An 11,508-nucleotide genomic window follows, 5' to 3' on the forward strand; every position below is an offset into this window, starting at 1 on the left:
CTCTAAAAAAAACACAACAAGAGGGACGCGGGAGGTTGGCCAGCTGGGGAGGGAATGCAGGAGGACTCCAGGGTGTGTCTGGCCCGTCTCACTCATCCCGATGGGCCAGACCCCAGCAGCAAGCTAACCTACTGGTTGGAGGGTCTGCCCCTGGTGGTCAGTGCACATCATAGCAAGCGGCTGAGCAGCCTTAACCTTATCGTTAGCATATTACGCTTTGATTGGTTGAATGGATGACCGGATGACCAGACACTTAGCATATTAGGCTTTTATTATATAGGATGTAAATACTTTCCTTAATAGATAGTAGAAAATCATAAGATTTCTTTACAGTATAAGAGAAGTTAGAACAACCGCTCATTTAAAAATGAGTTTTTCTAAATAAACTACTAAGGGACAGTCAGGAAATTAAGACTTGGAAATGGATGAAATGTACGGTTCTTCAGGAAAACATTTCCATTATCCTAAGTCACTTTAAATATTACTATGGTGAAGCAAGACAATAGATATGTTATATTCATGGTAGCTGACTTTCAGAATGACAGGAGAGAAATATTTGGTTTATTCAAAATTCTTAATAGGAAACCTACATTATAATTGGTGCATACATCTAAATTTGAGTAAAAATAATAGTTCCTATTTAAAATTAAACTTTTAGGCAGTATCTTAGAGGTACCAAAGAAAGATGAAATACCTAAGTAGTATGTTAGAAAAAAGACATTTTATAATAGTTAACTCCACAGTAAGTTGAAAGGTAACTTCAGTTGATTTTATTTTTCGTTACATTAGGTAAAACATTTTTTTTCTAGTTTTACCTACTTCTATTCCTAATATCCATTACTTAAATCTCTTCTGTATAAGTTATTTAGACTCTAAGTCCCTTGCCAGACACTTGGCATGGAGGCATCCTTGGACATCAAAAAGCTCCAAGCAGAGTAAACAGTCTCACATGTACACTCTTAATAAACATCTGAGTAAGCTATGCATATAGCATTCATGGATGAACATAAAATGAATTCTCATATTCTCTGTTTCTCTTTCCCATCTTTACAGTCACCATGCTATATGGAACATGATGGCAGAAACCATGCCCATTTTTGCTTACTATAATATTTCCTTGGCATAGAATAGGTTTTCAATAAGTGTTTGGAGAATGCATGAAATTTTCCTAGAGTACCAACAACTGGGCTATACTCTGGTGGTCTATGTGATAGTAGTCATCAAAATGTTTTTATACTTATTGACAAGAGCAACACAACAGACCTGGGAGGAAATGTAATAATCTAAATTAATCGCTTGTTTGATAAGCAAAGCCTGGAAGTGTGACCATCAGGTATAGAAAAGAGACTAAAAGGAAATCTTTTAGTACTTCAATCAGGAATGCAGTAAGATTTTAGTAGATTTTCTGATTCAATCAGGATCTTGGCATGCTGCCATCACTCAGTGTACTGACTGCAGGCATGGCATTTTTTTTGTTTTAAAAAGTGCTATTACTAAGAATGACTAGAAGTAGTATTCCTCCCAATTTCTTAGATAATTACCACGGGACTGTACTTAACCTATGGGCCTAATTGCTTTTTTATAGGTATATGAGTTGCTATCATTTTGGCACATAATAGGTAATAAAAAGTTTCTGACTGAATGAATAAAACAACCTTAAAAAGACCCTTCTTTACTTATCAGAAAAAATGAAGGTATAATTTTTAGCATGTAGCTCTCAAGTCTTTAGGATATGGGAAGAATTATAGAATATTTCTGCCAGAAGTGGAATTCTATATTCACAGGGTTAAACTTAAACAGAAGTGTTAAAGACAGTATTTTAAGATAACTTTTTGTGGTAAACTAAGGGACTACCTTTTGTAAGGGTCCAATACCCCTTTCCTTGAATCTTGACTGGCTTTATTGACATGGGTCATCAAAAAACAATAGTGGATGTGACATTCTGGGACTTCTGAGCCTAGTCTAAAGAGACCTTGCAGTTTTGCTTGGCTCTTTGAACATTCTTTCTGGGACCTCTGAGTCATCATAATAAGTCTGACTTCCTTGGGGCCTACATGCTGGAGGGACTATTGGTAGGTGCTCCCAGTTTCATCTAGCCTACATTCCAGCCATTTGTCTAAAAACAGTTTTAGACCTTCTAGGCCAGCCCATCTGCCAGTTAAATATTAGGGAAGGCCTTCCTTTGACTCCTTGTGAAATAGAAACTGCACTCAGCCAAGCCCTGTTCCATTTTCCAACTCACAAATCATGTTTAAAAAATAAAACACAATAGAGTTTTAGTGCATTCTGTTTTAAAATTGCTGGCCCTTTGCTGGACCGCCTAGAACTAAATACTTTAAATACTACTTGAAACAATTTTTACCTATCTTGAATCTTGACCAACTCCTCAATTTCCTTCTATACCTGAAATTAAAAGCCTTCACAGTGGTTAGTTCTAGTCATCATATATGTGTAGCATCGAAAGCCTTAGTGACTTTTTTGTCTTCTCCAATCTTTTTTCTCAGTCATGGTTGATTGCTTCCCCTGAAGGCTGTTTTTGCCAAAAGAACTTCTGCAGTTCCCCTCTCTCTATTCTTCTATCCTCTAAGAGCTCTTCGGTTAAATTCTGAACTCTCACAATACTGATTAGGGGCAGAGTGGAATGAAAACGTAGGAAGCCAATAAAAAAAGTATTGCTACACAGAAATGAAAATTATTATATGATACAAGCAAATCAAAGAATTAGACCCCACAAGCTAATACAGATGGCTCAAAAACTGGCTGATAAGCATATCTCAATGGGCCAACTTATCCTGAAAGTAAGTTTTTTTATGAAGATGGTAATTATATACTAAATATTCAGCATTTGTATCCAGAGAGAAAAATCCTGTTTACCTGAAAATCAATATTGTTGTCAATACAATGTTCATTCTTCTCTGCTAAAATCTTCCCATAGTTCTCTGATTTGGTAAGATTTTCAACTCTGGTTGTATCTTTCACTTCGGCCTCCAAATCCTTCATTGTTTCAGTTTCATTTTTTACAGTAACAATATCAGACATCCTCATCAGCAAAGGTTATTTTAGAATTCTACAGGGAACCTGAAGCCTTAGGAAAAAGAAAAGAAAAAAAATTAATTTAACATTTCTTACATTGAGTTACTACATAATATTGACAAAGTACTTTCTGTGTCCCAGAAATAATGCTGAGTATTCCCAGAGAGAAGCAAAACTCCTGCTTTCAAGAAATAGGCAGTTTAGTGCCAGACCAGTTCAAATTAAAGAAAAAAAAAAAGTCAATATAATGAGATAAGAACTACAATAAAGGCATGAGGTGATTTTCATGCACAGACCACTTGTGAAAGTTCTTAAGAAACATTAGCCATATTGAGATGGGAGGCAATGGCTAATTGGGGTATGACAAATGTGTATTTAGATAACATCAGAAATTTTTTTCTATAAATGAATAATATAAATATCATCCTGTCAGAAAATATTTTCCTATCATAGCTTTTGTCTACATTTCTCAAATTGTAAATTTCTTAAATTACCTGCAATTATGAAAGGAAATAATTAAAGAAATAAACAGCAACATTTTATACAAAATACAGTTGTGCATCTGGATTAATAACTGTTTGGCTTTATGAATCAAGAATTTAAAACTCAACTGATTCATGTGATTCAATGCCAAAGAACACATATTACCAGACGGTCTAGTATATGGACTCCGTAGGAGAGCAAGCAGATAAGATGCCAATATATTTCATGTTTTTATTGAGTTTAAAAAAACACTGGGAACTTTACATTGAATATCAAATAAAAATGTATCAGAGATAGCTGTCATTTTAGCAAATGTAAACTTGAAGAGCAGAAGTTGATGTAAACAACTTTTTCTTTCTAGCTTTATGATCATGTATAAGTTTAAAGTGTATGACATGATAATATAACACAAGAATATATATTGCGCCCTAACCGGTTTGGCTCAGTGGATAGAGCGTCCGCCTGCGGACTGAAAGGTCCCAGGTTCGATTCTGGCCAAGGGCATGTACCTTGGTTGCGGGCACATCCCCAGTGGGGGGTGTGCAGGAGGCAGCTGATCGATGTTTCTCTCTCATCGATGTTTCTAACTCTCTGTCCCTCTCCTTTCCTTTCTGTGAAAAATCAATAAAATATATTTAAAAAAAAGAATATATATTGCTAAATGATTACCACAATCCATCACCTCACATAATTACAAATTTTTTTGCGGTGAGAACAAGAACAACTTACTTTGAAATGCATAAAAAAAATTAAGATATACTGATGGCTAGACAGAGGAATGGGATATATATGAACAAGTACAGGTTAAAGTAAGTACGATAAAATGTTAATGGTAGAATCTAGGAGTGGTTATATGTTTGCTCACTGTAAAACTCTTTTAACTTTCCTGCATTTACAAAAATTTCATGATAAAATTGAGGGGGCAAATATATCTGAAAAGTATTAAAAGAGAGAAATAAATTCTCAAGTCACAGGTAGACTCAATTGGATAAAGAACATGTCTTCCTTGATTATATTCAGTACCAAGGTTAACTGTTTCATTCTAAAAACAATAAGCTTACTAAGGAGGAAAGGGATACTTACTAGTAAAATATCCTGGGTCCTTGCTTTTTATATGTAAGATTTAGAAAAAAAAAAAAGGAATTTTTTTTCTTAAGAAGAGAGGTTACCTGATGTGTTCTATGGATTTTGGATTGTGGTGTCCCACAAAAATAAAATAAAATAATCCAAGGTTCTTTTTCACAGTTGTCAGCCAGGATGTCAATTGTATTGAACCATCTGGAATCTGGCAGGAGGAGTCCCATGTCCTTGTCACCACTGTAGATTCCTGGACTGAAATAAACTGTCGTGGATCAAATATATCATACCTTTCAGTGGCCTGAAATTAAAAGAAAACATTTTAACAAAATAGCCAAATGAAATGGAACAATATACAGCAATTTGACCATTAAAGATATTACTGTTGGTGATTTTATATTCTTGTCCTAAACAAGTCAGAATACTCACTTTCAACTAATTCTGACATGTATTGGTTTTGTGAGCCCAGATAAGTCACTGCAGCCACTAGAGAGAATATCAGTAAAAGCAGAAGGGAGAAGAAAGCAGGTACTATATATATGTCCAATTCTTTATCCATTCATTATTGATGAACACATAGGTTGCTTCCATATCTTCACTATTGTATGCAATGCTGCAGTAAACATAGGGGTGTGTATATCTTTTTGAATTGGTGTTTTGTTTTCTTCAGATAAGCACCCAAAAATAGAATTGTTGGGTCCTTCTTTGTCTCTTATTATAGCTTTTGTTTTAACCCTTTGTATGCCATAAGCGTCTATAGATGCAAGCGGGATGGTTTCCGTTTTGGATGCGTGGCAGTTAACTGGTTAAAGTTCATTTTGTTTGATATAGCTATTGCCATCCCAGCTTTTCTTTGGTTTTGTATCATTTTCATGAAGTATCTTTTTCTATCCCTTTACTTTAAATCTGTGAGTGTCCTTCGATATGAAGTGAGTCTTACATAGGCAGTGAATCTCATATGTCTTAAAAAAAAATACATTCAGTAACCCTATGTCTTTTGAATGGAACACTTAGTCCATTCGCATTTAAAGTGATTATTGATAGGTATGTACTTATTGCCATTTTAGTTGTTTTCATACTAGATTTATAAATGGTTGGTTTACTATCTTCACTATTGTTTGCCTTTACTAGTGAGAGTTTTTTCTTTTGCATATTTTATTTCTGGTTTTGAGCTTTATTTCCCACTTAAAGAATTCCTTTTACTGTTTCTTGTAATGCTGGTTTAGTAGTGATGAACTCCTTTAGCTTTTGCTTTTTTGGGAAAATCTTGATGTTTCCTTCAATTCTGAATTGATAACCCTGCTGTGTAGAATAGACTTGGTTGAAGATTTTCCCCTTTCATCATGTTGACTATATTGTGCCACTCCTTTTTGGCCTGCAAAATTTCTATTGAAATATCAGCTGATAATCTTATGAGCATTCCTGTGTATGTTGGTTTTCTAATGCTGTTTTTAAGATGCTCTCCCTTTAACTTCTAACAATTTAATTGTAATGTAATGTATCTTGGTGTGGGTCACTTTGGTTAATCTTGTTTGGGACTCTCTGCTTCCTAGACTTGGATGCTCGTTTCCTTCACCAGGTTAGGGAAGTTTTCAGCCATTATTTCTTTAAATAGTTTTTTTGTCCCTTTATCTCTCTTCTGGAACTGCAATGATTCGAATATTAGTATGCTTGATGTTGTTGTCCCAGAGATCCCTTATCCAGTGGTTCTCAACCTTCTGGCCCTTTAAATACAGTTCCTCATGTTGTGACCCAATCATAAAATTATTTTCGTTGCTATTTCGTAACTGTAATGTTGCTACTGTTATGAATCGTAATGTAAATATCTGATATGCAGGATGGTCTTAGGCGACCCCTGTGAAAGGGTCATTCGACTGCCAAAGGGGTCGCGACCCACAGGTTGAGAACCACTGCCTTATGCTATCCTCTTTTTAAAAATCCTCATCATTTTAAATTCTTTTTTTTTCCTGATCTTCCAATTGCATTACTTCCATTAGCCTGTCTTCCTGATTGCTGATCCATTCTTCTGCATCATCTGATCTGCTGTTGATTCCCTCGCATGTATTTTTCGTTTTAGTTGTCATATTCTTCAGTTATGATAGGTTCTTTTTTATAATGTTGAAGTTCTCACTGAGTTTATCCATTTGTCTGCAGAGTTTGATGAGCATCTTTATAACTATTACTTTGAAATCTTTAGTAGACAGCTTACCTCTGTTTCATTTAGTTTTTTTCTTCTGGGGTTTAATCTTTTTTTTCTTTTGTTTGGAACATATTCTTTTCTCTCCTCATTTTCCCTCTTTGTGTCCATGTATTAGGTAGAGGTCAGCTACAACTCCTGGTTTTGAAAAGTGGCCTAATTTAGGTGTTCTATGGGGCCCAGTGGTGGAATCCTCCTTTTCCACCAAAGTCAAGTGCTCCAGAGGTGTTCCCCTGGGTGAACTAGTTGGCCTCCTTTTGTGGTTGGGCCACAACTTCTATGGACACACTGGCAGGTGATGCTGGTTCCTGACCCATCTGGCTGTGAGTCCTGGCCACAACTGTGGTGGGCTCACTGGTGTGTAAAGCAGGCCTTTAGTGTGGCTGGCTGTGAGGCCTAGCCTCAAATGTAAACACACTGCTATGTGTGTGGTGCCAACTGAGGCTGCCCACTGGACGTGGCACGGCAGGAGCTGCTTTAGAGGGGAGTTAGCCTGGGTGAGTCCTCAGGGATAAGCTAGGGTAGGGTGGACAGTGTTAGCAAGGTTAATGGAGTGTCAGAAATGGTGCATGCTAACATCGGACCAACTAGGTAGAACGAGAGTAAAGAAAGAGGAAAAATGAGCCCTACTAGCACTTGAGTCAGGAGAAAATTCCAGCACATACCTTATAATTAGTCAATGTATCACCTTCACGTATGACCTAGGTGCTTTTCAAACTGCTGCCTCTGTTCTGAGACTCAGAAAGAGCACACTGTGGTTTCCTACAGCCCTTTGGCTCTTGCTGGTTTTCAAAGCCAGTTGTTAATGCTGACTCCTCTTCCTGGTGCAGGTCCCTCGTGCTGGGACTCGGACCACTTTGCTCTTCATGGGGGACCTCTGGGTTGTGATATCCCTCCCACTAGTGAGACAGCTATATGGAGAGTGGGGCATAGGTGGGTGACTGGACTTAATCTCTACCCATCCTACCCATCTCAATGTGGCTTTTTCTTCATATCCATAGTTGTAGAAAGCCTGTTCTACTAGTTTTCGGGTCATTCTCAGTTCTGTATGTGGTTTTCTTTTGGTGTCAATGAGAGGAGCTGAGGATCTTCCTACTCCACCATCTTGAACTTGAAGCCAGGAGCCTTGCTCTTGAATGACAGTTTAGCTTGTCTGTGAAATGCTGTTCCTTACAGTTGGTATGCTGCCCCATACAACAAATGTCCAGTGTCATCTGCTTTTAAAGTCAGCTTCACTTTATATTTTTTGGTGCAAGTGAATATACCATACAAATAAACAACTCTAAAAATCCTATATAGCTCTTCCATCTTCCTTTAACAATTTTGTTGAGTAAGGATAATAGAAAAGGAGGTATCATAAACAAATGTCAAAATTATTTTAAACGGACGATGCCATTTTTAAATTAGCAATGTCAATCTGTGCAAGGTTACTGGACTACTAAATTAAATGACTAGGTGTTTAGTTTTTTAAAGTTCCACCATGAGAAAAGAGTGAAGAAATAAAATGCAGTCACTATAGTCAAGCTGCTAATGGACTAATATCAATTAGGCTGAAGCATGAGAAAATGATTCTATTTTTGCGTTAAGTAGCCTACAAACTTAAACTTTTGACTTTCAGTAGTGTATCAATGCCTGGAGAAAACACACACACAAACACACACACACAAACACACACACACACACACACACACACACACACACACAAACCCTATAGCCAATTCTTAAAAATTTAGGAAAGAATGTTCATGTGTTCAGACCACCTGACATCCATTCTCCAGACCACCGGACATCAAAGATTATCATCTCAGACCAAACCAGAGGCTATAAATGCAGGACTGTTTCTTCTCAAGAATGTACTATAAGAACTTCCAAGTGTTCTGTTTTTTTCAGAACACTCTAGGTGTTTGTTACCTGGTAATTTTTCTGATTTGCAAATCTTAAGACCCTTGAATAAATCTTTGTCATTTACTTCTAGACAAAGCCTCCTGACATTTTGTGATGGGTTGACAACCAAAAACAAATAATAAAAAAATTATTTTTTCCTCTCATTAAATGGTAGACACAAGATGGCAGCATTTACTAACAACCAAATTTTTTTGTTCTTTGTAAAGTGACTTTGTGATTTACCAAGAATCCTTCAAATTTGAAATTCTAAAAAAGCCAGTTTTTTAAAAAGTGATCCATTTAAGAAATGAATAATGCACAAGCTAAGGCAATAACTGCAAGAGGTAACGAGGAAGAGGCACAATGTGAAAAGGTGAACCCTCAGAATTCTAACAGGATCAGAAGAATCTTAGGACGCCAAGGTCCTAAGGAACCCAAAGCGCCTCAGAGACCACCTAGTCTAGTGGTCGCCAACCTTTCAGACCTCATGGACCACTGGTTGGCGACTGCTGACCTAGTCCAATTTTATAATTTACCATGCAAGCTGTTAACGTTCAGAGGTCAAATGATTTGTCCAAAGTTGTACAAGCAATATATATGACCAATACTTGCTAATATGTCATATTACTTGACAACAAACTAAATGAATGAATGACTGAGCCAAAATGACCAGTTATTGCCTGGAAGAAGACAAGGATATAAAGGATCAAGTATATTAGCATTAGACATGAGTTTAAATCTTAGCACTGCAAGTTAAGACTTTGATATATTATTTCACTTGTCTGAGCTATAATCTTATGACATATGAAATGGGAAAAAGAATATTTAGCTCATAATTTTTTTGAGAAGACAGAAAAGTTTACATGCCCATTACAGCCTCTCTCAGACTGTGCACTCAAAAAATGTTAGCATTCTCCCACAGTCAGAATCACCCTAGGCCAGCAGTTGGCCGAGGTTGACTTTGTTCTGGCTGCACCCTGAAGACTGATAGGAGGCCCACCATGACTGCACAATGGCTTTGCATGAGTTTTTTTTTTTTTAATGTATATACCTTACAAAGATCAATAGAGGAGAATGAACACTATAAGTTTGTGTAAATGTGTGTATGTATGGAGAGAAGGATGCTTGCCTAAGTGCACAACCCCAAGGGGCTCTCATTTCAACATTTTAAAATTCACACAAACTTTGCATTCTTCTCCTAAATATTAGTGTTTTAAATAAAATGTTTTTCCTCTCCAAACCTTCAAGTAAAAGAGATAGTCCAACTTTTTGTACCCACTAAATAAAAAACTTTTATCTTGGGACAAAGACTATGTTTTGGGGTTATTTGAGGCCGTGTGGGTATCAAATAGAGAAAGCCACAAAATAGACATGGCACATCATGTGTTTGCTACAACATTTATGAGTCATTTAAATGTACCACCTTAATGTAATAAATAATTACACAGTAGATATTTATATAGCTTGCCCTGTGGCAGATATTGCTGTAATACTTTTCATAAGGAATTCACTCAAAGCCAACAATTCTAAAAGAAGACCCTATTATTACCCTTGTTTTACAGATTAGGAAACCAAGGCAGAGAGAAGTTAAGGGATTTGCCAAGGTCACACAGCTAGTAAGTGTCGGAATCAGGACACAAACAGGACAGACAGGTACTCCACTCCAGGCTCTTACTTACAATGCTATATCACCTTTCATATGTACCAAGAGGGCAATTTGGGTTTATAGAGCATCTTTATTTAAAAATTACTTATAACATGCAATAACTCCTTAACACTGTTTTAAAGATAAAGTAAACATATTCTTTTCACATGGAAAGGTGCTATGTACTGTTCTTTGTACAGAGGAAGACAGCACTATTAACTTCATATTAATGGTTAGTTGGGCTAATTGCTACTCAGTTATCAGAACTGCCAGGTAACCAACCAGTTTCTTTTAATCTCCCTCTCTCATGATCTTAAGTACCAAACTATGTAAATCTGGCTGGCCATAAAGATGCAGTTTGTGGTTAAGAAGAATGTTGAAGCCTAATAGTTTAAAAATGAAAAAATATGTACAGCTAAGTAACTTTCTCAAGGTAACAAAGCAGGGCAAAATTAGAATCAACATTTGGAAAGGCAGACTAGTACACTCAGTCTATGAATGAGTAGTTTCTCTAGTGAAAATTTCAGATAGAATTTTCAGCAACAAAAACGCAATACTGATACTGCTAATTCAAAGGATCACTTTATTATGCTTAGGGCCTCCTTTTTGATTCTACAGCACAAAATAATTGAATAGTTAGGCAATTCATGTGAATATTGAGTGGGAAAAAAGTCATATTATTAAAGTTACCTGAATATAATTTGGCAAAAACACTACATTGTCTTTCCCTTATGATTACCAGTTATGTCATTTCATTAGATGGACACAATGTTGTACTTCTTCCCTTAGAGAAAAAAAAATCAAGTACTTTTATAAAAAAACCAAATGCACAAGACCAACACATTTTATCTTCTAAGGTTATGATGACACGACCAATTGGTCAAAGGACTCTAGCAAAAGTCAAGGAAAACTGTTCATGCTTTATTTAGAAACTAGAGGCCCAGTGCATGAAATTTGTGCATGGGTAGGCTCCCTAAGCCTGGCTGGTAATCAGGGCCAATCAGGGCCCTCTGGCTGCTGGCCGGGGCCTCCCTTCATTCCACACCATCCCCTGGTGGTCAGTGCACGTAATAGTGAGTGATAGAACTCTTGGTCTCCTGGTCGCACACCGCAGGGATCTTTGCATATTTGCCTTTTATATATATACTAGAGGCCTGGTGCACAAAAATTTGTGCACTGGCGGGGGGGA

General features: G+C 36.8%; 1 protein-coding gene across 10 annotated transcripts in view; it reads right to left on the reverse strand.

Annotated features, from left to right (window-relative positions):
- The window catches only part of R3HDM1 (R3H domain containing 1), a 172,819-nt gene that overhangs the window by 109,296 nt on the left and 52,015 nt on the right, over window positions 1-11,508 (reverse strand). For all 10 annotated transcript variants that reach the window (XM_006100437.3, XM_023764021.1, XM_023764018.1 and 7 more), the window contains exons 2-3: window positions 4,686-4,894; window positions 2,875-3,085 (exon numbers count right to left, since the gene is read on the reverse strand). In XM_006100437.3, the coding sequence (XP_006100499.1) occupies window positions 2,875-3,045 (171 nt within the window). In that variant the 5' untranslated portion in view covers window positions 3,046-3,085; window positions 4,686-4,894. The remainder of the gene's footprint in view (window positions 1-2,874; window positions 3,086-4,685; window positions 4,895-11,508) is intronic.

Source organism: Myotis lucifugus, unplaced genomic scaffold (genome assembly GCF_000147115.1).
Source record: "Myotis lucifugus unplaced genomic scaffold, Myoluc2.0 scaffold_312, whole genome shotgun sequence".
Classification (NCBI taxonomy): domain Eukaryota; kingdom Metazoa; phylum Chordata; class Mammalia; order Chiroptera; family Vespertilionidae; genus Myotis; species Myotis lucifugus.